Below are 24,738 nucleotides of genomic sequence, written 5' to 3'. Positions count from 1 at the left end.
GAGATCAGCTCCTCGTTGGTCAGATCCGACCACAAGCTAATCACCCTAGACATCCACATCCCGCTCCCACCCCCCATTAGGAAAACAGCCGTAAAAAATTTCTCCAAAGCCAACTTCACGCTTCTTAAGACAGAAGTGGCAAACTTCCTGACACCCATGCAGGTGGACAATAGAGGTACAATGGCTGAATCCTACACAAATGCACTTTATAAGCACTTACACGAGTGCATAGATCGTGCTATCCCTAACAGAACCAAGATGCTATCCTCCAAAAAAAGGAAGCCAATCTGGTGGTCTTCTGCCATAAACAAACTCTACAACAGAAGAAAGAAACTGTTGCAAAAAAGAGTAAAATCCCATGATTGGAGGAACTCCCTGGTCAGCCTCAGTAAGAAGCTGAGATCCCTCATAAAATCCTCCAAAGCTAGTTATGAAAACAAAATTGCCACTGATTCTAGAGACAACCACAAAGCATTCTATAGCTATGTCAAAAATCTCAATGGCAACACTCAGATCTGCTCTGAGTTACAGCACAATGACACTAAATATGCAGAACCAACTGATATTGCCAACATCCTGGCAGATAGGTTCAGTGCTAACTTTACTCCCCTCTCAACCCCTAAAGGGCCCATCTTTATACCAGAAGAATGCAAAGTTCCTCTAATCACAGCTGCACAGGTAAAAACTTCACTCTCCAAAGGCAAGAACACAGCATCCATGGGACCTGACAACATCCCAGGCTGCCTTCTACATGAACTACAGAATGAACTGGCACTCCACCTAAGTACCATGTTCAATCATAGCCTCACCTCAGGCTTTGTGCCCATTGAGTGGCACACCGCGACAGTTATCCCACTCCACAAAGGGGGGGCTACAACAGACCCCGGGAACTACCGCCCCATTAGCCTGACGAGCCTCGTCTGCAAGGCCATGGAACGTATCATCATGGAACTCAAAAACAAAGACACTGGAGATCTCCAAACCCTGGACCCCACACAGTTTGGGTTTGTAAAAGGCAGATCATGTCTCCTAAACCTGATAGACTTCTTTGAAGTAGTCACCAAAGCCATAGATGAGGGTAAGGTGGTTCACACAGCCTATCTAGATCTTGCCAAGGCGTTCGACACCATCCCTCACTCTGGAATTATAGATAAACTCACTAAACTAGGTATAAATCCCTATGTCACAAGATGGGTTGCCAACTGGCTTACTGAAAGAACCCACACTGTGAAAGTAGCAGACTCCAAATCAGACTTCAGACCAGTGACAAGTGGAGTACCACAGGGTTCAGTCCTGGGCCCTCTCCTGTTTGGTATCTACTTCTCTGAAGTATAGGCTAACACAGAAGGTATTTGGCTAACTAAATTCGCAGATGACTGCAAACTAGGAGCCATAATTGAAACTTCTAATGATGTGGACATCCTACAAAAGGGCCTCACTGAGACAGATACCTGGTGTCAATGACATGGTCTCAAGCTCAATGCCAAAAAGTGCATTGTCATCCCCTTTGGTAAAAATTCTGTACCCATGAACTACCACGTAGGCGGTAGTCTACTTAACACTGAAAATGTGATAAGAGACCTTGGGACACAGGTGGACAGTAGTCTCTCCTTTGATAATCACATCGCCAAAGTGGTCAGGAAATCCTTCTACGTGGCACACCTCATCACAAAAGGTTTCTCATCCAGAAAACAAGAGGTCATTGTTCCCCTCTACTCATCACTCATTAGACCCATTATAGATTACAACGCCCCTTTTGGTATGTACTTCACAAGACATCTACAACAACTGGAAAGGCCGCAAAAATACCTCACAAAGAGGATTACTGTCCTCAAACAGGTGCCTTACGCAGACCGTCTAAAAAAACTCCAGCTTTACTCCATCGCATATCGCCTAGTCAGAGGCGATCTCTGCCTAACATACAAAGCTATGTCAAACCCAGAGCTGTTGGACATGCTCCACTTAAAGAAATCCCAATCCCTCTGAGCTACACGCTCTAGGGACCTAAAACTTGTCACCACAATAAACAGAACATGCTGGAGGGATAGATTCCTGTCCCAGAGACTTCCCATACTCTGGAACAGACTACCTATCTATGTCAAACAGAGCTCCTCATTAGCACTCTTCAAGAAAAATCTTTATGATTGGATAGGTAATAGGAAATTCACCCCGGGGATCACTTCTGTGGTTCTGCTTGACAGGGACACAGGAAAATAATTTTCTTGGGTGGCGAAAGCCAGGGTACATTTTTGGCTAGGCTTGTATAGGCCCTAGGGCCAATAACCTAGTACCTACCTATGAACCTATAAAAACACAGGAATGAGCGGTTTCGGGACCAAGCCCTTCTTCAGATACAAAACTCAAATGAACCTGCAGTTTTTATATACCTCTTCAGTTAACATTCGGTACTGCACCCTCCAGTGGATTACTTAGTGAAAAATGTTGCCTTCAAAGGCTACTCCACTAAAGGCATTACTTTTTCCAGTGGTCACTTCAAAAATATTTACTGAGGGTATGGGTGCCACAGGCACTTGGTTATTGATTCACACTTTACCAAGCGTTATTGCTGGCATTATGACTTCAGGAGCTGGGCATTCTTTGGCTTTTCATTGCTTCAGAACTCACCTGTCTGATCCTTTGTTTTATTGACACCTTCTAGCTCCTGTCTACTGGAAAGTATTTAATACTCCTTGGTTTCTTCCCAGTCATTCCTCTCCAAGGAGCTCTTCTGAAGTCAGTTGTAGCAGATTTTTGCTAACAGTATAAGTTACTCTGTGAGAGACTCTTACTCGAGATAAGTAATTTCCCCTTCCATTTCCTTCTTTGGTTTGGACAACTAATGTATGCAAAGGCTGGTACTGGAGTTGCTTGTAAATCAAGTAACTTGGCCAGTTTATAAGTAGAACAGGGAGTGCTTCAGAGGATTCTGTCCTGAGCTGTCCAGCACCCTGGATTAATCCTGAAAAGCTGCTTGGGATTTTGATCTTTTGATGTACTACTGCTGCAAGAGTGCTTCCTAACAAAGGTACATTTGCAGGAGGTAAACACAGTGACAGCAGTATGGATGCCTCCACTGTCCTTCCTCTGATTGTAGATTTCCATTTGGATAACCCTGTTCATAGCCCACCTGTCATAATTTGTATGTAGTTTCTATGTGCCTGTAGTTTAACAAGTTTCTTGCTGTAAGAACTGAAAATGACATGGGATAGTGCTGCTTTTATATAGAACACAATCCAGATGATGCTAGAGGAGCAGCAACACAAACAGGTTTTAGCCTTATGCATGGGATATTTGACTACTTGAGAAGATTGATGACTGATAGCATGAAGGAGCCTAGTTGTTCCAATGCTACTACTGCAAAAATCTTCCCTCAAAGAATTACATTTATGGTGAGTACATCACACCATGTAAATAACTATATTTGGCCCTTTAGAATGAGTAAGTATACCCTATGATTAACACACATTTTTTTTTCAAATACGGTGCTAGAATTGTTCTTAAATCAGTCCACATATCATCTTTTTTCCCCTGTGGGGTAAAAAACAGGCACAAAAAGCTTTTCACTCCTTGGAGGTATGCTTCAGCTCAGTTCTTATTTGAAGGAAGTACATGAATTTCAAAAAACAAAACAGCTGTTTGCCTTTTTTGGCTGCATGGTGGGAAGAGCTAGCAGTTGCTAAGCATGCCTCTCAAGTGTACCTCATTATGAGGAACGTACCTCATTTGGGGTCTTAAAAAGTTCATGTTCCTCGAAGTTCCTCAAAGTTCCACATTGAAAGAGTCTGCCACACATTCAATGTTAGGAATTTTTTTTAAGTGAAATCCATGGTAAAAAGAAATTAATCATATTAATTCATTAAAGGATCTTCTTTATAAGTAAAACCAGCATATTTTAACCATCCTATGATCTTCCTAGTTGAAGTTGTTAGTAAGCCATTCATATGTGTTCCACATTTTGCCCATTTGTTCTACATTATAAAGGTGAGTGTTCCTCATTTTGGAGATGGACGGTTGAGAGCTATGTTGCTAAGGAAACCTTATTGTCTTTTGTCATCATGCAGTGAATTACTATCCATGATTGTGGCACTACAGTACCCACCTATTATACCCGCAGTGTTCTTCCTATCTGCACTTGTATACTTGTGCATGCCACTAACATAAAGGGCTCATCAACATAAGTTTGGCATTTGCTATAATGCCAAATAGGATATAGGCACAACACGCAAAAAAAAAAAAAAAAGACTGAAATAGGCAAGAGGGAAACATGTTTTTAATACTTCTCTAACATCCCTCACTTCTCAAAAATGTGCAGTTTTGGTGAGTGTCCTGATATAGCTGTAGACTCTGTTCTGTCTTGGATAGTGAACCTTTCATTATTTCTGCCCTGCTCCTGCCCAGTAATGTCTTGTACTGCACCATCCAACCCCAACATGGATGTTTGTAACACTGAGACACAATGAAGCAACTGACAATTATGACAAATGTGTTTTTTTTGGGGGGGGTATTTTAAATATGTTAGAAGTGAATATGTTTCCTAAATGATTGCAAAAAACACTTAATTACTGGAAGACACAAATTAGAAGGATTACAAAATGATTCACTCATATTTTGGATGCTGTTTTTATACTAGGTGAAGGAATTAAATTCCATTATAGCTGAGAAGAAGTCTGCACTAGCCCCTGTTATCAAAGAGCTGAGACCTTTAAGACAGAAATGCCAGGTGAGTATATGATTCTTCAAGTTGCATATAGTAGCTATAATTTATTTTGTACTAGCTATTTAATATAAACTGCAAATATACCTCTTAATCTGGCAAAGACCCAAAATCATCCTCAAATTTTAAACATTGCTCTTAAAGCTGATTAAATCACAGGGTTTGCATTATCATGCTTTCTCTCAATTGTATGAAGTGTGAAACGCAAATGTTCTTCATTACTTACTGACTTCACTCCTCAACTATTTGACAGAGAACCACACATTTTATGAGGAACACATCAAAATATGAGGCAAAAATCAAGACATTCTGCAAAACTGAAGACCGCTGAGATGTGTGACTACAAACATGAATGCCCACTTTCAATGTCAAAGGGACACAGAAGCTACGTTTTTGTGTTGTGTTCCCACTTTTTTATGACATTTAGTGGTCAGTCACTTGGTATAAACTGATATTTTTATCCACAACTAAGTTACACATTAGAATAGTTTTCCAGATGTTGTTTTATTAATGTGAAGGGTACTTTACAGCATTATTTAATTTTAGTTGATGAAATAATATGTCTGATTGTCTAAACCTTGACCCCTAAAAATCTGTCACCTTTCTGCATACCTGTGGATTTTACAATGAGAGTTCTCTGTGGTAGATTGACTACTGGGATTTCCATCTGTAATCCTCAGTTTGGCTATTTATTTAGATTTAGAGCCTTTGCTCGGGAGATTATCTACCCCTGGCTAGCATGTAAAACAATGTCACATACTAGCCTAGGAGACTGCCCTTAGCTCTTATACTATCAGTTCTTTTCTGTCAGCAGCACAGTTTAGAGCTTGGTCCTGATGCTTGTCATAGAAAAGTTCTCAAGTTAAGGGCCTAGAATAATGCAAGCCCTCAGAGTATTCTTGTGGCTACAAGATCCTGAGCTATGGCCTGGCTGTGTGATACAGAGGGGTGGGGCTCAGACTGCTACCCAAGGAACTGGTATTCAATTAGCCACCGCAGCACTGGATGATTCAGGAAGGGGAGGAGTGAAGGGGTGTGGAACGCTCTCCTCCCCATGAGAAGAACACATATCGAGGGAGGAGTTATACCTATCTGTGAAGAAGCTGCTGTCAAACAGAAACAGAAAAACTAAACAAGTATCTACTCCTCCTAAAATGTCCTTTGACAGTAGTAGTTTACTGGTTCTGTCTCAGGTTTGAATTCAGGCTGTTGATCCCTCTTCTAAGGTGGTTTCTGGTAAAAGAAAGAGGGATACCTCTTTTTCTGAAGATATTCAAGCTTCTGAGTCTGTACAGGAACATGGTGGTGACTGATACAGGGTTTTCTCCTCAGGTTTCTGATTCACACTCAACGGGGAGTTCAGTCTATGACTCTCCCTGTGGAGTTTCTCTTTCTCTGAGACTATTTCCAGAATGTACCAGCATTTTCAATGGGAGAATACTAATGTTACTTAGTGCCTCAGAAAACGCTATGAGCTGTTAAAGAAGGAATTTCCAGAATTTTCACTTATTCCCCAAGATGGCTTTCCTTATCACTGTTGCAGTATTCATAACTGAAGGGATCTCCTGCCAAGGATAGCCCAAAATCTGGCCAATATGCCAAAGCCTTTAGTGCTTATAGGTGTTGTGTTTCACACATACGCTCCTCGTGCAAGGCATAGGGCATAAAGGTGATGCATGGATGCACACAATCAGAAATTCTTTGCCCTGAGTCTGAACTATGTAATTGAACATCAGTCTGAATGCCCTTTTGCTGTGCTGATTACCAGGCTGCATGTCAAATAAGTGCCCATTTATGTTGGTTTCATGTCATCCAGAAAGGGAAAATGTCAGTGTGGGAGGCAAATTCCCCATAAAGACTGTCATGACCAGTGTCTTTTCTGTTTGGCTGCTTCCTATGAATATATGCAGTGTTGTATTTCCCAGGCTTTTGTCCCTAAGACCTTACATAGTTGTCTGTCCTCTTTATCTATTTACTTAAAAAACAGTGTCTAAAGCTGTTGGTTCAAGGTGCTATGGAAGAATCTTCCTGTTACTATGGTCAGCCGTCTGACAAAAAAAAAAAAAAAAGGCCAAAAAACTTAGGTCTGATACAACTGCTGACCAGCCTTCCCTGGACATCTCTCTCGAGGCCAGTGAAAGCCCAGAGGATTGTCCAGCGGTTGCTTTGGATTACTCTGCTGCAAACTTGTTGGAGGCCGGCATGGATCCAACTTCTCACACATCCTTGGAGGCTTTACAGACATCTGCTCCTGTTGTTGAGGGAGAATCTTGGCTGATTATATCTGAAGGGTCAAGAGGAATTCCACAGATCTGTCCTTACTGAATGTTGCTAATGGTCTGACCCTCCAAGGATGGTTCCTGTGGACGTTCTGCCAAAAAAGAAACAAAAGACCAAGCATATTTGCCCTGTAGTTATGGATTCCCAACGTCAATGGAAGGATTTTACTCTGGGGTTGTTTTATGGTCAAATGGCTTTAAAGCCTCCACAAGGGGTGTCTGTGCCTACCCCTTGCTTTTCTTCCCCTCCTCTTAAAAGATCAAAGGAACTGGATTTTTCAAATGATTATCTGTGTTCAGAGAAAGAGTCCCTGGCTTGATGTTGTCAAATTCCAAACCCCTTGGACTATAGATCAAAGGAAGTGAACTCCATTCTTCAAGAAGACGTATCTCTGACTAAGAAATTGTGCCAAAGCCATGGTCTTAAACTCAAAGCTAAGAAATGCATTATTGGACCCTTTGGGAAGTCAACCATCCTAGCTAATTATCATGCTGATAATAAGCCCCTAAGAGTCGACCCAGTGGTCAGGGATCTAGGTATGCATATGGACAGTAGCCTTACCTTCGACCACCACATGGTCATAATGGTGAAGAAATCCTTTTACTGTACATTGCACAACTTATACGGGCATGGCATGTAGGTCCAAAGAGGTCATTATCCCACTGCATTTTACCCTTATCAAACCAATCACAGAGTACAATGCTCCCTTCGGTATGTACCTGACAGGCATATGCAGCAACTAGAGTGACCTCAGAGGTTCCTTACAAAAAGAATACAAGGGGTAACAAACCTGCCTTATGCAAAGCACCTTTAAGTCCTTTCTCTCAACTCAGTCTCCTATAGATTGCTGAGGGATGATCTATGCTTGGCTTACAAGGCATCTGCAAACACCACACTTATGAATCTCCTGCATATTCTTAAGTCAAACACTTCCAGAAATACAAGGTCTAAGAACCTGACTTTTGTCTGTGACTTAAACTGAACACGCTGGAGAGACAGATATATGTCTCAGTGACTGACTCTCCTATGGAACAGGCTTCCCATCCATGTGAAGCTGAGTTTGCCTATTACCCAGTTTAAGCACAACCTAGACCTATGAATGGGGAGTAGAAAATTTACACCAGGCCTGACACCCATTTCCCTTATGGACAGAGATAGCTTATAAATGCCTGACCCTCAATGTCCTATTTAGATACAGGACATCATTATTCTTTCAGAAAAAAAATTAGCTAGGCTTAGGAAGGCCCACTGGGTCGGTAGCCTAGTAACATTCTGTGAATCTAAGAATTTATTGGTCCAGATTTCCCTCTGGAAGAACTCTCCTTTGGGGATACTTTTGCCCACATGATGGAGTTTGTGAGATTGTTGTGATGCCCATGACATTCAGAAAAGGTATTATGAGCTCTTCCAGATGGTATCCACTAAACCATTGGCTGTTCTTCTTGTTCTAGCTGCCTTCTGGATACCTTTTCAGCAGCTTCTGTGGCCCCTGATTCTCAGCTCCCTGCACCCAAGAAACCTGATAGGTTTTACAAAGTGCCTGAGGAGTGTACATTTCTTTACAAATGTCCTTCTGCAGATCCTTCTGTAATGTCTGCATCTTCTGACAAGCCCTCGAAGTTGTTGTTTTTTTACTAAGTTGCTCCCTTTATATAAAGATAATAAGGATGTGGAGAGGATGGGCAAAAAGGTTTACACTGCTGCCACTTCCTCCTTTTGTACCATCAATGACCAGACTGATAGACAAAGTATGTTTTGGCCCTCCCTTCTCAGGTTTTCAAAATGTTTTCTGACCTTTAAGACTCTGAGTGGAAGGCATCTGCTATTTCCCTGTTGGGCTGTACCTCCCAAGTTGCTTGCCGCTCTGTCAAATGCAGCTATGATGCAACTGATGCCTCCTCCAGGGCTGCTGCCTTTGATTCATTTATGAGGTATTACTCTTGGCTTCATCCACAAGCTTTGCCTGATGACATTAAGGCAACACTATTAGATGTTCCTTTGGATAATAAACATTTTTTTTGGTGCTGCAGCTGCTGAACTGTTCAAGTCTGTTCAGGATAAGGGTAAGGTCTTGCAGGAGTTGAAACATATTTTTGTTTCTCCTATTACCAAGTTACAGAGGAATTATCCCCCCAAATCTGCTTTTGTTCATAGGCAGTCTCACCCTCTGTCTAAGGGGAAAAATTGTTCTAAACTTGTGCCTACTGCTGCCTACTCTGACTTCTACCTCTCAGAAACCTGCTTTTCAGGATAAGCCAGGTTCCATTTGACAGTTTGTTTCCCCTTTCCCTCTGCCAGGTTCCATTGTCCCTCAGTCTCTCTTCCAAATTGGTTAAAGATCACAACAGACTGTTGGGTTCTGTCCATTACCTGCCAGGGTTAATTTATGATGTTATGTGATCCTATCTCGCCTACATTCTGTACTGATGGGCTCGGAGCCGATCCCTCGGCTCCGACTCGGCACGCTTATGCTATAGAGCGAGGCCTCTTATTGGCTGAGCTATCTTTATCCCAGGATGCACCACCACTAATCCCCCAGATCTCGTTTGCCGCTTACAAGCTTAGACGTGGTCTCAACTTGGCTGGGCTAAGTACTATTTATTTAGGCTTTTTCCTATCAGAATTTTGCTTACTTTGAACCCAAAAGCTGTTTTAACAGCTATTGTTGTTATACGAGTGTGATTGATTCATTTCTGTTGAGAAATTCATGTTTTTTTCGTCAGGGAAGGTTTCCCGTTTTAGTTAGAGGGGCCTTCCCCTGTTGCTTTACTACTAGCGTTTCTTTCCTGGGTCAAGTACCCGTTTAAGTTAGAGGGTCTTGACTCTCTTTCTCTCTCTTCAAAAAAAAACAAACTTTACTCTTTTGCTTGGTTTGTTTAAGTTTTGGTGTGTTTCCATTTAGATAGGTTCTGTTGTCTAAAGTAGTTATGTCAAAAGAACACAAACCCTCCGGGTTTAAGAAATGCACGAGGTGTGGTTTTAAAATGTCCATAACGGACGACCACTCCTCGTGCGTCTATTGCTTAGGTGCCAAGCACCTACAAGAGTCGTGTAGCGTGTGCCACGCCTTCTCATCAAGAGTCCTCCAGGAGAGGAAGAACAAATTAATCCTCAAGGGGTTAATCAAGCCATCCTTCGAGGAGGCTTTATCTTCCTCTCCTTCTCCTTCTAAAAAGAAGAAAGCGTCGGCTCCGACCAGTCAGTCGGAACCGACCGCTAAAAAATCAAAGCAGACTTCTCCATCGGCTCCACGGACTTCGGAGCCGAGGGCGGAACGGTCTGCCTCGATGTCTCCAGCCTCGACCCCTCTGGTTTCGGAGCCGAGGTCTGGGGCATCGAGAGGCGGGTCACCCTCATCGGCTCCACTGATATTGGAGCCGATAAGGGTTACCGGCTCAGACTCTTCCCCCTCGGAGCCGAAGTCCTTATCGGCACCAAGGGAAATTACCTTGAGATATTCCTCGGAGCCGATAGTCGTAGAGTCCTTTCGGAGCCAGTCCCCGAGTCCTTCGGAGCCGATGGAGAAATCGGTTCGGGCCCGATCGGTATCCTCTAGATCATTCAAGATGTCTGATTCGGACATCGACAGGGTGCGCCTTAGACTCTTCCAGTCTCCGGTGTTCCAAAAGCTAGTTTCGGCTCCAGCCCATTCGGCTTCGGAGCCGATGGTCCACTTCCCTACTGTGGTTCCTCCTCCAACAGCTTCGGCACCGTTGGAGCCGGTGCTGGTGGAACCAGTGGAGGTTTTAGGGTCGGGCCCGACCCTTGCTCCAATTCCGGCTCTTGGGTCGGAGTTCAGTACACGGACTTCTTCCTTCGGCCCTGAGGGGGAGGCTTCGGGATTGATGCTTTCGGTCCCAAGTCTCCCTCTTGGTGTGTCGGCGGCGGGAGTGCCGTCCACTGTCGTGGCCACGGAGGTGGGACCCTCCCAGGATTCTGGTGGTCCCGCCTTCAGGGCCATGAGGAGCGCGTTAGCCAAATCTTCCTTGGCTACCTCCACGGTTTCCCCAGCTCCTTCCCTGCATACGGAGACTGGGTCTTTGGCAGTCCCCCTGTCCTTAGACAGCGGAGCCCCCGGGCCTCAGGTTACCCCCACTGGGGTTTCTCCCCCTCCTGGAGGTCCTTCTGAAGCCTCTTCGGAAGAACCCCCCAGGAAGAGATCGTGCAAGAGGAAGCACGTTGACTCCCCTGATGAGTCTCTTACATCAGACACTGATCTCGATGATGCAGAGGAGTCCCCTAAGTCGTCCTCGGATGATGTCTCCTTTGCAGACATCCTAGAAGCCCTAAAACAACGAGGCGGCTGGCAGTCCAAACCTCCCTCTGCTGATGAGTCGGTGTTCCTGAAGGCCTTCGGGGCTCAGCCCTCCGCCTCCTGGGTGTCTCTGCCCTTCGATGAGCTCTTGGATTTGATCTGTCAAAGGGCATGGGAACACCCAGACTCTGTGGAACCGGTGCCTGCTCGTCCAAATAAGTTCCTCTCGGCACCCCCTGAAAAAGAGTTTCTAACTAAAGGTGTGGCTGTAGATGCTTTGGTGGTGGCATCTGCTACCCAGCAAGATGTAGCAGAGGCTTCGACGTCCGTCCATCCTCCTAATAAGGAGTCTAGGAGCATGGATCGGTACGGAAAGCGCACCCTCAGTTCAGCGGCCTTTACATTGAGGTCCTTGAACTACCTTACGCACTTTACTAGATTTCAGAGGGATCTGATTAAGGAGCTATCCGATACCCTCTTGGGTAACCTGCCTGAGGAGCTGGCCCAGACGGTTGGCTCTCAGCTGGCTACAATGTCATCCATCTCGAACTCTTCCATGAGGCTCATTTCTTATGCGGCCGAAGGGGCGAGTAGAGCGGCGGGTACAGGCATTGCTCTACGGAGACAAGCCTGGCTCCGCCTGTGTCATTTCGCGGAGGCCTTTAAGTCTTCCTTTGCCGATGCCCCCTTTGATGGGTCCTCCCTGTTTGGACCCAAGGTAAAGGACACACTAACCCGCTGTGAACAGGAGGGTAAGACTCTGACTGCCGTAGGGGCACGATTTTCCACTCCCTTTCGGCCTTATCCCAAGGCTAAAAGAGGAGGGAAAATGTGGTTCCGTAGATCTCAGAAGCCTTACCCCTCTCAGCAGGAGGATTCCCCTTCCAGAGGCAGGGGAGGGGGAAATTCTTCCGGAAGACGCCGTCCCAGAGGCGGCAGAGGCCCTCACAACACTGGAGACTGCGAGTCCTTTCGTGGCTCTTCAGCCTTTCATAGTCCCTGAGGGATTGCCCGGCTGTGCAGCTCCGGAGCCAGTCGGGGGTCGTTTCTCGAAGCACCTAAAAGCCTGGGAAGGTATCACTCAGGACCGATGGGTGCTTCGAATCATCGCCGGAGGTTACTTCATCCCATTCTCTCATTCCCCCCCCCCAGTCCAAAAAAATCCCGGACCCGCCACCCAGTCAGCGGGATACTGCAGCCTCAGAAGTTTCAAAGCTGCTGCAAAAAGGAGTCATCCAACTGGTCCCTGCAGACCAGATCGGATTAGGGACTTACTCAAGATTCTTTTTGGTGCCAAAAAAGACCGGGGACTTGAGGCCCATTTTGGACCTCAGCATCCTAAACCGTTCAGTCAGAAAGTCCAAGTTCCGAATGGTCACCCTACAAACCATTCTCCCATTGCTGGAGAAGGGTGTTTGGATGTGCTCCATAGATCTCGAGGACACTTATTACCACATCATGATACATCAAGCGTCCAGGAGACATCTGCGCTTCAGCCTAGGAGGCAGTCATTTTCAGTTCCGTGCGCTGCCCTTTGGTCTCACCACAGCCCCCAGGGTGTTCACCAAGTGTTTGGCAGTCGTGACTGCTCACCTGAGAAGTCTAGGATTCCAGGTGTTTCCGTATCTAGACGACTGGCTCCTAACTGCCACCTCCAGGCATCTACTACTGCAGAGCCTTCAAGCCACTATATCACTGGGCAGTTCCCTTGGAATCACCTTCAATTGGCCAAAGTCTGTGTTGCTGCCATCTCAACGAATAAGATTCATAGGGGTAGAGATAGACTCAAACCGAATGCGGGTCTATCTACCGACAGACAGAATACAAACCATACAGACTCAAGTTCGAGCCTTACTTCCCAGGTCCAAAGCTCCAGCCAGGATGGTCCTGCAGCTATTGGGATCCATGTCCGCCACGGTTCTTCTAGTCCCCTTGGCAAGGTTGCACATGAGAATTCTCCAGTGGCTTCTTTCAGCTCAGTGGTCCTTTCAGGAACTCCCTCTCAGTCACCTCATATGGATCACGGAATCTTGCAAACGGGACCTTCGCTGGTGGCTAGTGCCCACCAATTTGGATCAGGGACGGCCCTTTGTTCTACCTCCTCCGGCGGCCACTTTGACCACGGACGCCTCCCAGATGGGGTGGGGGGGGGCATTCCCTGGGCAGGTCAGTCCAAGGCAAATGGCACCCGGAAGAGACTTTACTTCATATCAACATCTTAGAAATGAGGGCAGTACTCCTGTCCCTTCAAGCCCTTCACGATTATCTCCCTCAGGGCGTAATTGCTGTCACTCAGACAACATGTCAGTTGTCTGGTACGTGAACAAACAGGGAGGGACCAGATCCTATCCTCTTTGCAGAGAAGCCATGAGAGTTTGGGAATGGGCAGTTTCGACCAAATGCTTCCTAGTGGCTACTCACATACCGGGCAAGTCCAATGTGATAGCCGACAGATTGAGCAGAACCATCCTCTCCCCTCACGAATGGTCTCTGAATATGACAGTTGCAAGTCAGATTTTCAGCAAATGGGGAGTTCCATGTTGCGACCTCTTCGCGACTCCTCTGAATGCGAAGTGCAAAGAATTCTTCTCCCTAATCCCGGCTCCGGGGAAGAGCCCCATGGACGCACTAGTCCGTCCTTGGCCCACCGGCTTGCTTTAGGCCTTCCCTCCAGTTCCTCTCCTTCCCAGGGTGATTCAAAAGGCATCTCTCTTGGGGAGCAAAATTATCTTAATTGCTCCTTACTGGCCTCGTCAAGGATGGTTTCCCTATCTTCGGAAATATGCTCTGGAAGGTCCATGGTTCCTGGATCAGATCCCAGACCTACTGGTTCATCAGTCGGGACTATTCCACCAGTCCCTACACACCCTAAAATTGACGGCTTGGCTCCTCCTCTTCCGACTATAGTCAGGAGTCATACTTTGGATCCAGATGTTGTACACATATTATCTTCGGCCCATAAGTCTGCTACAAAGAAACTGTATTCTAGCAAATGGAAAAGATTTGCTATTTGGGCTCAACTCCGGGGCTTGGACCCCATTTCTATTCCCGTGGCAGAAGTACTAAAATTTTTAACTTCTCTTTTCAATCAAGGCTCTTCAGTTTCTACCATCAAGGTACAATTGGCAGCAATTTCTAATTTTCACGAATCCATAGACCCACCTTTAATGAGTAACAGATTGTGTAAGACCTTCTTGAAAGGTGCTGCTCTATTAAGACCCCCGATTTCTCATCCTGCACCTCCATGTGATCTCGATATAGTGTTACGCGCCTTGACTTCTTTCCCTTTTGAACCGGCAGCTACATGTTATCTAAAGTTTCTATCATGGAAGACAGCTTTTCTGGTGGCTATTACTTCTGCCAGAAGAGTTTCAGAGCTTCAAGCTTTGTCAGTTAAACCCCCGTACTTGGTTTTTCACAAAGACAGAGTATCCCTCAGGCCAAATCCTTCCTTTGTCCCTAAAGTTTGTTCTAGTTTCTGCTTACAACAATCGTTAGAGCTTCCAGTTTTTTTCCCAAAATACTCTAACAAAGCGGAGTTCATATTCCACGCACTAGATGTCCACAGGCAGTTACATTTTTATTTAGACAGGACCAAACAAACAAGGGAAACAGACCAGTTGTTTGTATCCTTTGCAGACAATAAATTGGGCAAGGCTGTCACAAAGGTCAGTATTGCCAAATGGATCAGGGACTGTATTACTCAAGCTTATTTTTATTCTAACAAAGAGCTTACCACCTCTGTCAAAGCTCATTCTACAAGGGCTATGGCTACTTCGATAGCTTTTCATTCTAAGCTTGCTATTAGTGACATTTGTGCTGCGGCTACATGGTCTTCCCCGCACACCTTTATTTCCCACTACAAATTAGATGTGGCATCTAGAGGACGAGCTTCATTTGGTTCCACAGTGCTCAGGAGTGTTTTCCAATGAGCCACCCGGGATTTAGGTGCTAGGGACGCTGTCCCATCAGTACAGAATGTAGGCGAGATAGGATCACATAACATCTTTTAGTTATGTACTCACCATAACTTTAGATGTTTGGGATCCATCTCTCCTACATTCCTAATAACCCACCCTCCTTCCCCCTTCCTTGGAGATCAGAGGATATCAGAAGGTCCGAATCCTGTTGTTTCATCTTGAAACATCTAACAATGTTATATAAACAAGTTTTGCATGTGTGCATGAATGCGGACAAACAAGATCTGGGGGATTAGTGGTGGTGCATCCTGGGATAAAGATAGCTCAGCCAATAAGAGGCCTCGCTCTATAGCATAAGCGTGCCGAGTCGGAGCCGAGGGATCGGCTCCGAGCCCATCAGTACAGAATGTAGGCGAGATGGATCCCAAACATCTAAAGTTATGGTGAGTACATAACTAAAAGTTTTGAAAATCCCTTCCTACCTTTTTGGGCATTCCTCAACCTCCTCAGGAACAACTTCCTCTTTTCTCAGAGGTGCTCAATTCTGTTTTGGTTATGGGCATCATTCAAGCTATACCTCCTACTCAGGAAGGAGGGTTTTTTTATTCCAGAATGTTTTTGGTCCCCTGAAAGGAGGGCATTTGGGGATCAGTTACGGATCTTTCCTGGTTCAACACCTTTCTCAAGATTCCTTCTTTTCAGATGCTGTCTCTTCAATCTTTATTTTCTCTTCTTCTCCCCCAGGCTTTTCTGGTCTGTCTGGATCTCAAGGATGCCTACCTTCATATCCTGATCCATCCCTTTCCAGGCAGTTTTTTGTGTCTGTCTTCTTTGCATTTTTCAGTTGTCTGCTTTGCCCTTTGACCTCTCTACTGCCCCAAGATTATTCACCATATACCTTGCTTGTTTCAGTGCCTTTTGTAGGATGTGAGGGGTTCAGATTTTTCCTTAAGTGGATGATCTGCTCATTTAAGCTTCTTCCTCTGACACACTGCTTCAGGATCTCAAGTTCCCGGTTTCCCTGTTACAGGGTCTGGGGTTCACTATAAACGTCAATAAATCAGCTCTCATGCCCTCTCAGGATCATATTTTTCTCAGTTGTTGGCTTTACCCTGTTCCCATGCTGACATCTCTGCCTGCCCCCCCAAAGACCTATCTCTCTCTGATGCAGATATTATCAAAATGTGCGATAAAAGGAGAAAGTTGATTCAGGGAATCGCTTGAGATTTTTAGCCCTCTTTTTCCAAATTTTCTAACCCCTCATCCACTTTTGGTTAAAAACAAAATAGACAGTCTCAGCCAAACTCTGGTAATCAGACATTTAAGAAGAAATGTGAGGGAGATCCCACCAATTCAGGAACCCCCAACACCAAGGACAGTCCAACAAGTCAGGATGACTTTTTAAGGGGCCTTAACCCTTTTCCCTTCCAGAATGTCTGGATCTCCACTTTTCTGTTTTTCAACAGATAGTCTCAGTCATATGGTTCTGAAGATCATTCATTATGGTTACAAATGGCAGTGGGAATAAATCCCTTCTTTCCAGGGAGTACTTCCTCTTCTGCCAGACTGGACTCCTTTATTTCCCCTGCAGACTGGACTCCTTTATTTCCCCTTGTTTTTTAGCACTTGCTATCTCAGGGAGTGATAAAACCAGTTCCTCCTTCCCATGTTGGGAAAGGGTTTTATTCAAGGATATTTTTAGTGCCAAAGAAAGAAGATGCTTGAAGACCAGTTTTGGATCTTTCTTGCTTAAACCTATTTGTGATAGTGTAGTGCCGAAGTTCAGAATGCTGTCACTTCATATCTTGTGTTGACTCTTTAACCCTAGATTTAAAAGGTGTTTATCATCAAATTCCTATTCACCCAGGCTTCAGGTTTCTTATGGTGCTGTGTGTCTGGATCACATTATAAGTTCTGTGCTTTATCCTTTTGTCTATTCACCGCACCAAGAATATTCACAAAGTGTCTAGCTTCATTTATAGGTAGTTGCAGGCTACAAAGTATCCTCATTTTTCCATATATTGATGATTTGGCTACTTGCACGGTCCTTTTCAGTGTTTCTGGAATATTTCTTTTACACAGGCTGGGATTCCAGAAGAACATTAGTCTTTTTTTGACTCTTTCACACAGGATTGTGTTCCTGGGGTGCCAGACACATCAGTTCAAAGAACTTTTCTTCCACAGGAAAAAAGTAGATCTATTATCTAGATCTGTTTCTAAGGTTTTCCTCTCAGACTTAAGTCACTGCGAGTTAACACCTCAGTATTTTGGGTCTCATGGCATCCATGATTCTTATGATACCTCTGGCAAGACTCCACTTGAGAAAGATGGAGTGATATCCAAAGTGTCTTTGGTCCCAGAACTAACATCCTTTGCCTTTCAAATCCTAGTGCTAGGGTTTGTCAGCAGAAAAGTCACTTGGTGGAAACAGCAAATTTCCCTAAATCCATGCCCCCCATTCTCTTTCCCTGCTCCAAAGCCATCAGTCACCACAGTCACCTCGGACTTTGTTTGGGGAGCAGTGTTAGGAGGGATAAAAGTGCAAGGTGTGCAGAACACCAAGGACCAATGCAAGCACGTAAATATAAAAGAGATGCTTGCCCTGATCCAGGCACTTAACTCTTTGAATCATCTTTGGTCTCATGGACCTCTTCAAGTTGTAACAGCTAATACAGCAGTCATGTGATACATCAGTTAGCAAAGTGGGATCCAGGTAATACCCCCTTTACAAACTACCCTTGTTAGCCCGGGATATAGCTTCACTAGACAGTCTCACTCTACAGGTATTCTACATTCTATCAGAGCAACATTCTGTGGCATACAAGCTGAGCAGTACAAGAATAGACCCTCACAAATGGAAATTAGAACAGGGAGTCTTCCAAGATTTGATCCATCTGTGGAATGTTCCTCAACTAGACCTCTGTCTCCTCTGTGCACTATCATTTGGCAATAATCTGTTCCAGTACTTCATTCAAGAAGGCCTGGAAGACAGATGCCTTTTCTTTTCCTTGAACATGAATGTTCCTGTATGTTTTTCCAACCTTTCCAGTGATATCCAGGGTACTTCTGAAGATTTAGAAGGAATCTCCCAAGACTTCCTTCTGGCCCAAACATCAGTGGTTTTCCCTTCTTTTGGAAGTGTCCAGGGGCAATTACTACAAGCTTCCTCTCTCACAGAATGGATCTACTCACACAATTTCAGGGATGTTTGATACACCCTGACCACAATCAACTTCAACTAACTGCCTGGATGATAAAGTCTTAATTCTCTTTAGGCACCTATTTACCATGGATATGCAGTAGGCACTACTGGAGACAAGAAAGCTGGCTACTAAAAAATCATGTATTAGTAAATGGAAAAGGTTTTCTAGATGGTGCCGACAACATAACCAGCACCCAATCTGTGCTTGTTTTTTTTTTTTTTTTTTTTGCAATATTTGTGTGAATTGCTATCCTGTGTTCTTACTCCTCCATCAGGTTTATTTATCAAAAATTTCAGCATTTTTGCCCGTGGATCCTCCTCTTTCATTGTATTTTTATGTCATTTTTTTAAACGATTTTGCATAAGAGGCCTCCAAGAACACCAGAGGCCTTTGCTTGAAATATTAATTTTGTGTTAGAGAAGCTACCACTTGCTCTATTTGAGCCATCTAATCTGTCTGACGTGAGGTTCTTAACATGGAAAAAAGTTGCATTCATTGCTCTGACTTCTGCAAGGAAAGTCTCTGAGTTGCAAGCTTTTATGGTGAGTCAACCCTATCTCATCTTCCACAGAGACAGAGTTTCTTTGAGAACTAATCCTTCTTTTATGTGTAAAGTGGCATCCAACTTTACTTTAAGCTAAACTATCCATCTCACTATTTTCTTTACTGAACCTAAAAATGAGGGAGAAAGGATACTCCATACCTTGGATGTCCACAGACAACTCTGGTACTATCTTGACAGAACTAAATCTTTCAGATATTCAGATTGAACCGAGAATGACTGCTTGGAAAGCAAACGCTGTGACCACTACACTATTGCAATATGATCAGTTGTTCACTTCTAGTTAGGGTAAGAAGAAGAGACAACCTGTATTAAAACAGACTTTTTCTAAATAGTTGTCTAAGGGTATTACATTACCTTTTTTATACTCACTACAACATAATTATTCCAGGCTGGGTCAAGGCCCAGTCTGCCAGGGTCCTGGCTTTACCAATAGCTATTTGGAAAGGGATGGATTTTAGAAGTATTCTAGAAGCAGCAACTTGTTCCTCTGTACATACTTTTGCAAAACACTATAAGCTTGATTCCTTCTGTGCTGCAGCAGTGATCAATGTGATGAATGTAACACAGTTATGTAAGTAAACTTAACATAACAGTAGATGTTCGAATGATCACTGCTACAGTAGCTGCTCCCTCACTCCATACCACTTATTTTTGGTGTGTTGTTTACACCAGGGTGTGAACATTTATTTTTTTTATTCTCAGAATTGCCCTTTCTGGACTTAGTCTCCCTGTCTCTGTTGCTATGAAAGGTCTGATGGTCTTGTTGCCCAAACCTGTCCTTTTAGTCAGCTCAGCTCAAACTGACTAATATTTTGGGCGTGTCGAAGGTGCCCTGAAGCTTTGGAAGCTGTTCAACTGTTATATATACCATGCAGGATATGACCCATATAGCTAAGGCTACTGCAGCAATGATCTTTCAAACATTTACTGTTATTGTAAGGTTACTTACGCAACTATATTTTTACGTAACTTTATTTTCCATATGGTGGATACCAGGCAGCGATAATGTTTACCTAACGTTATCGTGTGCAAGTTGAAACACCATTGAAAGGCAGGACAGGCACCATCATTTCCACCCATGCAACTGAAAGTATTAAACCTGTAATAGTTGCTACAGCATTTATAGTAAAAAAGAACCCCCTAATTTTTCAAATCATTAAGGGCATAAATGTTTAACTCCTTTCATGCTGCTGGATAATTTGAAGATGGAGAATAAAGTAAAACTAGCCTAATTCATATATAAAATAAAGGAGTGTTTTTCCTCTAAGGTTAAGCATGTTTATTGCATTGTGTCTTAACACACCCATGACCTTTTCAGCTTAACTTAAAAATTTGAAGTAGACATTAATAGACACAGACCATAAAACATTTCTTTTATTTCCAGCAGAATACAAAATGCATGTTTGCATCTCAGCTTTACTTTCTATATTAAATGGCTAAGCTTCTCAGTCACACCCCAGCTCTAAGCTTAGTATAAGCATGAGAACTGTTTAAATTACCATTTATCATACCAACATTTTTTCTTTATCAAGTGAGTTGTTTAGCACCATGCTTAAATGTTATTGCAGTATTTTCTTACGGCAGCAAACATTTCAAAGACAGAGCAATATTTATTCCCCTGGTTGGGTGGGGGGTGTATTTAAACATGAAAGTTATACCTATTTCTTTCGTTGGCTTCCAAATATAATTCATGATGACTGGTTTAAAATATCACAAAAAAATCTTAAAAACATAGTGAGTTCAGGTTCATGAAAAGCTTAGCAAATAGGCTTGTAAGCATCATATTCTGAAGACCACTGCAAAAGGGCTAGTAAGCATCATGTTCTTGATCTTGATAGAATGCTTTAGAAAGCATATAATTCTTTCTGATTGTCACCTCTGTGTTTTCAAAAAAAAAAAGGTAGGAACAGTAGGTGCTATTTAGAAGGGATTTTCAACAAGGAGAGTATGGAGAGGCCTGGTACCTTTTAACGTGATCCCCCTTCCTGTACCTTTTGTAAGTTCATGAGCTGCAGAGATTTTTCATCTTCCCCAATGCTGGTAAGAACTATAACAGTAAGGTGGCTGGAAACTGTAACGCTGAAAAGCCCCGTGCTCCAAATGTCAAGTTTTTTTTTTTTTTTTTTTTTTTTTTATACATAAGAAGGACTGCTTCTAAGTTCAAAATGAAGATAGCCCAACACGCATCTGAAATTAGAAATAGACTAATGAAGAATGCTCTTGCAAAGCACAGCATTGAATTACCAGGTCATTCTTTTTTTCACTTTTCCTTGGACATGATCAGGATGGGTCCAGTGGAAGATAGCTATAATGCCATTCTTAAAAAGGAGGAGCTAGAATGGCAAATTTGCTTTAACACTTATAACTTGCCCGGACTTCTGTTTGTTGAATTAAATGCATTCTTCAGCTTAGGAAACTGGACCACAAATTATTTTATTAATGATTTTGGTATGACATGTTTGCTCCTTTCTTCACTTTTCTTGGACATTGTTATGTCTGTATTTTTGGTGGTTTATGTTTCAGTTCTACCACAACATGTACATATGCATAGTCATTTGCATTTTTTTCCACACCTTTTATTGATTTTTTTCTCCTGTTTTTAGTGTATGATTGATTTTTATAGATGCTCAGTTTTAGCAGTGACCTGATGAAACCCTATGAGTTAAAGCTCTCTTCCTTTTTGTTTATTTTTAATACATTTATGATTACATTTTTTTATTTTGATTGTATTTTTATTTGTGATGTTTTTTTATATTGCATTGTTTCCAAGGTTACTATAGTAGATGCTGTTTTCTTGTTTCATGTGCCTGTAGTCACACACACATGCATACACACACACACACACACACACACAAACACAAACCCTTCTTCACTTAAGTTCTCTGATTTTTTGTTTTGTTTCTTTTTAATTTTAATTAGCTTATCACTCCTTTTGGAAGGATCTTATTGTCACCTTGGTCCTAAATAGCCTTTAGTGAAGAGAGTTTTGTGACATCTTGTTCTGTCAGGAGGCAGACAAGGAGTTAATTCGTATTTCTGCACTTCAGTTTATTTAGACTTTGCTTTATTAGTTTCTTATTTTAGTTTAGATTGTAAAAAATGACTTCGGTTACATCAAGATAGCTTTTAGTTGTAGGCTAGGCTCACTAAGAACACACACTAATTCTAATTGGCACTACTCCTGTACTGGTCCAAGCTACCTTCAGTCTTCAGTTTTACTATCCTCTACTCTGTATAAGATGGTTAACAACTCTTTTGTTTTTTTTGTAAATAGGGCTATATTCTAGGACTATTACATAACCATACTAGTCATTTTTACATTTTGTTATATTTCTGTATGTATCTACCTACTTAAATATGTTTTACGCTTTCTGTAAATGTCAAGTTATTTTTGTATATTGTATTTGTCATAACAATTTTGTTTGTGTACTACATTCGTTCTTACTGTTGTTTATTTGTTGAGCTTTTCTCCTCGGGTCTCCACTGAAAAAGGACATGTGTCCAGTGGACTTTCCCGGTTAAGAAAAGTAAAATAAATAAATTAATAAATAAATAAAATTACTATGTATGAAGTTCTCAGTGATGCTATATGATCCATTGTGCTTTTTATGTATATATTAGTTTTCCATGGATAAAAGCTGTTATTGAAAAGTTGATCAAATGAAGTCCAGTTAGTGGATCAAAGTACTTATCACAAATTAAAGCTGAGTTATTCCAGTGACTAAGCCAGTTTATTTTTTTTTTTTATTTGAGTTTTTTAGGCCGTGGTGATGTGGCGGTTAGCATTGTCGCCTCACAGCAAGAGGTTCTCCCATTCGATTCTCAGCTGGAGCGCCTTCTTTGCGGAGTCTACATGTCCTCCCCACGGTTGAGTGATGTCTAAAGACATGCAGGTAGGTGCGTGCATGAATGGGTGTGCCTTCCTTGAAGGCTGGGCATCAGGCTGGCAACTCAGCACCATAAAAATCCACTGCCAATCATTAGCGGTCCGGAGTTCTGCTGTGGTGACCCCTAACCGGGAAAAGCCAAAAGACTTTATTATTTATTTGAGTTTGTTTCTTCAGTACCTTCATGGTAGAGGAATTAGCATCTGAAGTTTTTGACTGTTTATTACAGTTGCTTAGCATTGAAACATTTAAGTGTCTTTATTTGTTATTTTTCAAAAATAACAAGGAAGTAAAGTCAGTCCTCTACCTCAACGTTGGAGACAGCTGTCTCCTCGCATCTCTGTTGTGGTCTCTGAATAGACTGTTCAATTTGTGCAAGTTAAAGTATAAATAATCCACTCACATTGGCAGGTAAGTTCAGTAGCAATCACAGACTTCTCATCATTAACTGTTGTAAAATAGTGTGTGTATGTTGCACCTTTAAGAAGTGTTTCCAAGGACAGCACGTGCATATAAATAGCAACCACGTGCTAGCTTCAGTGCCATTTTAAGAGTGCAGGCAGAGAGTGAGCATGTATGAGTGTAATAGCTAGTTTGTTTATAAATTTATCTACGTTAAAGTTATTAAGCCTCAATCCTGATGTGTTTGTACATAATAAAGCTGCTTAAACAGAACCCGCAAAGGCTCGTCTATTTTATCTTGACTGGACGAGCTACATCATGTCAGAATCAAGATTCCAGAGACTGCTTTTCAGAGCTATGAGATGCAGAGTTAACAGTGAAGGTAAACTAAGAGAACCAAGTACAAAAAAGGGCCAGTAACGAACCAAAGGTAATGAAAACTTGCACAAAAGATTTATTTTACAAAAAAGATAAAACGGAGCATTACAAGGGCACAAACCACATTATTAAACAAGCGAGAGGCACAAAAAGTTTATTAATCAAACAAAATACTTAAAGTTGAGATATTTGATAAAACGATTATTAGAAAAGCACATAAGTGGTTTGGAATTACAAAAGGCAAAACACATAAGCCAGCACAGGTTCTGTTATATAAATGGCTATTTTAATGTTAATAAACATAGGGCAAAAATACCCCTACATGAATCAATGAATCATCAAACCGGTTTCGGCCAAAGCCTTCTTCAGTGATGAATACAAAGATGAATAAACAATTACCATAGACAGTAATTTATATGCAACACCCTCAAGTTATCCACTATCTGACTGGATGTCACATAATTCAAAAATGTTTCAAAAATATTCATTCATCCCCCCCCCCCAACTTGACTATCCACTTTTTTCTTTATTATTTAAAATTTCATATAATACAGCCTTCTCTTTACATCTGTGAGTGATACAATCAATTACAATAAATCTGAAAACACCAGTTGTATGTTTCAAAATATGTTTGTACAAAGTACTGGATTTTCTCTTATTTTTGATGTCACTTAGATGTTCCCCTATCCTCAGCTTTAGGGGCCTTGATGTTTACCCTACATAAAATGCCATACATGTACATCTTGCCAGATAAATTACCCAACTGGTACTGCAGTTGACAAAAAATGAAATGTCATACACATTTGGGGTATTTGGACTGCTGAAACTATTTATCTTAAACACCCTTGGACAATAGGTATAATGTCCACATGGGCTACAACCCACCAATTTTTGGCCATTGATTGTTCTTTGGACTAAGGAAATATCCCTGTCCTGCCACCATTTATAGCGGCTAAACAAGGAATCAAGAGAGTGACTCTTATGAAAAGAGAATAGGCAATTGTCTTTCAGGTGTTCCCTTAGTTTACTTTCAGTCTGCAAGATGTTCCAATGTATTGAAATAATATCCTTAAAAACCCTAGTATGTTAAGTTGTCTATCTCGCCTTCATTCTTGCTGGATGGGTTCGGAGCCG

At 42.5% G+C, this 24,738-nt stretch overlaps 1 protein-coding gene across 1 annotated transcript in view; it reads left to right on the top strand.

Moving 5' to 3' along the window:
* IFT81 (intraflagellar transport 81) overlaps positions 1–24,738 on the top strand; it is a 2,787,102-nt gene that overhangs the window by 2,137,791 nt on the left and 624,573 nt on the right. Inside the window, exon 14 of the mRNA XM_044068648.1 lies at positions 4,631–4,720. Within this exon, the coding sequence (XP_043924583.1) occupies positions 4,631–4,720 (90 nt within the window). The remainder of the gene's footprint in view (positions 1–4,630; positions 4,721–24,738) is intronic.

Source organism: Protopterus annectens, chromosome 4.part0 (genome assembly GCF_019279795.1).
Source record: "Protopterus annectens isolate FY-2018-M chromosome 4.part0, PAN1.0, whole genome shotgun sequence".
NCBI classification, from domain to species: domain Eukaryota; kingdom Metazoa; phylum Chordata; order Ceratodontiformes; family Protopteridae; genus Protopterus; species Protopterus annectens.
Note: the sequence above shows the minus strand (reverse complement) of the source record. Positions and strands in the feature narration are given on the sequence as shown.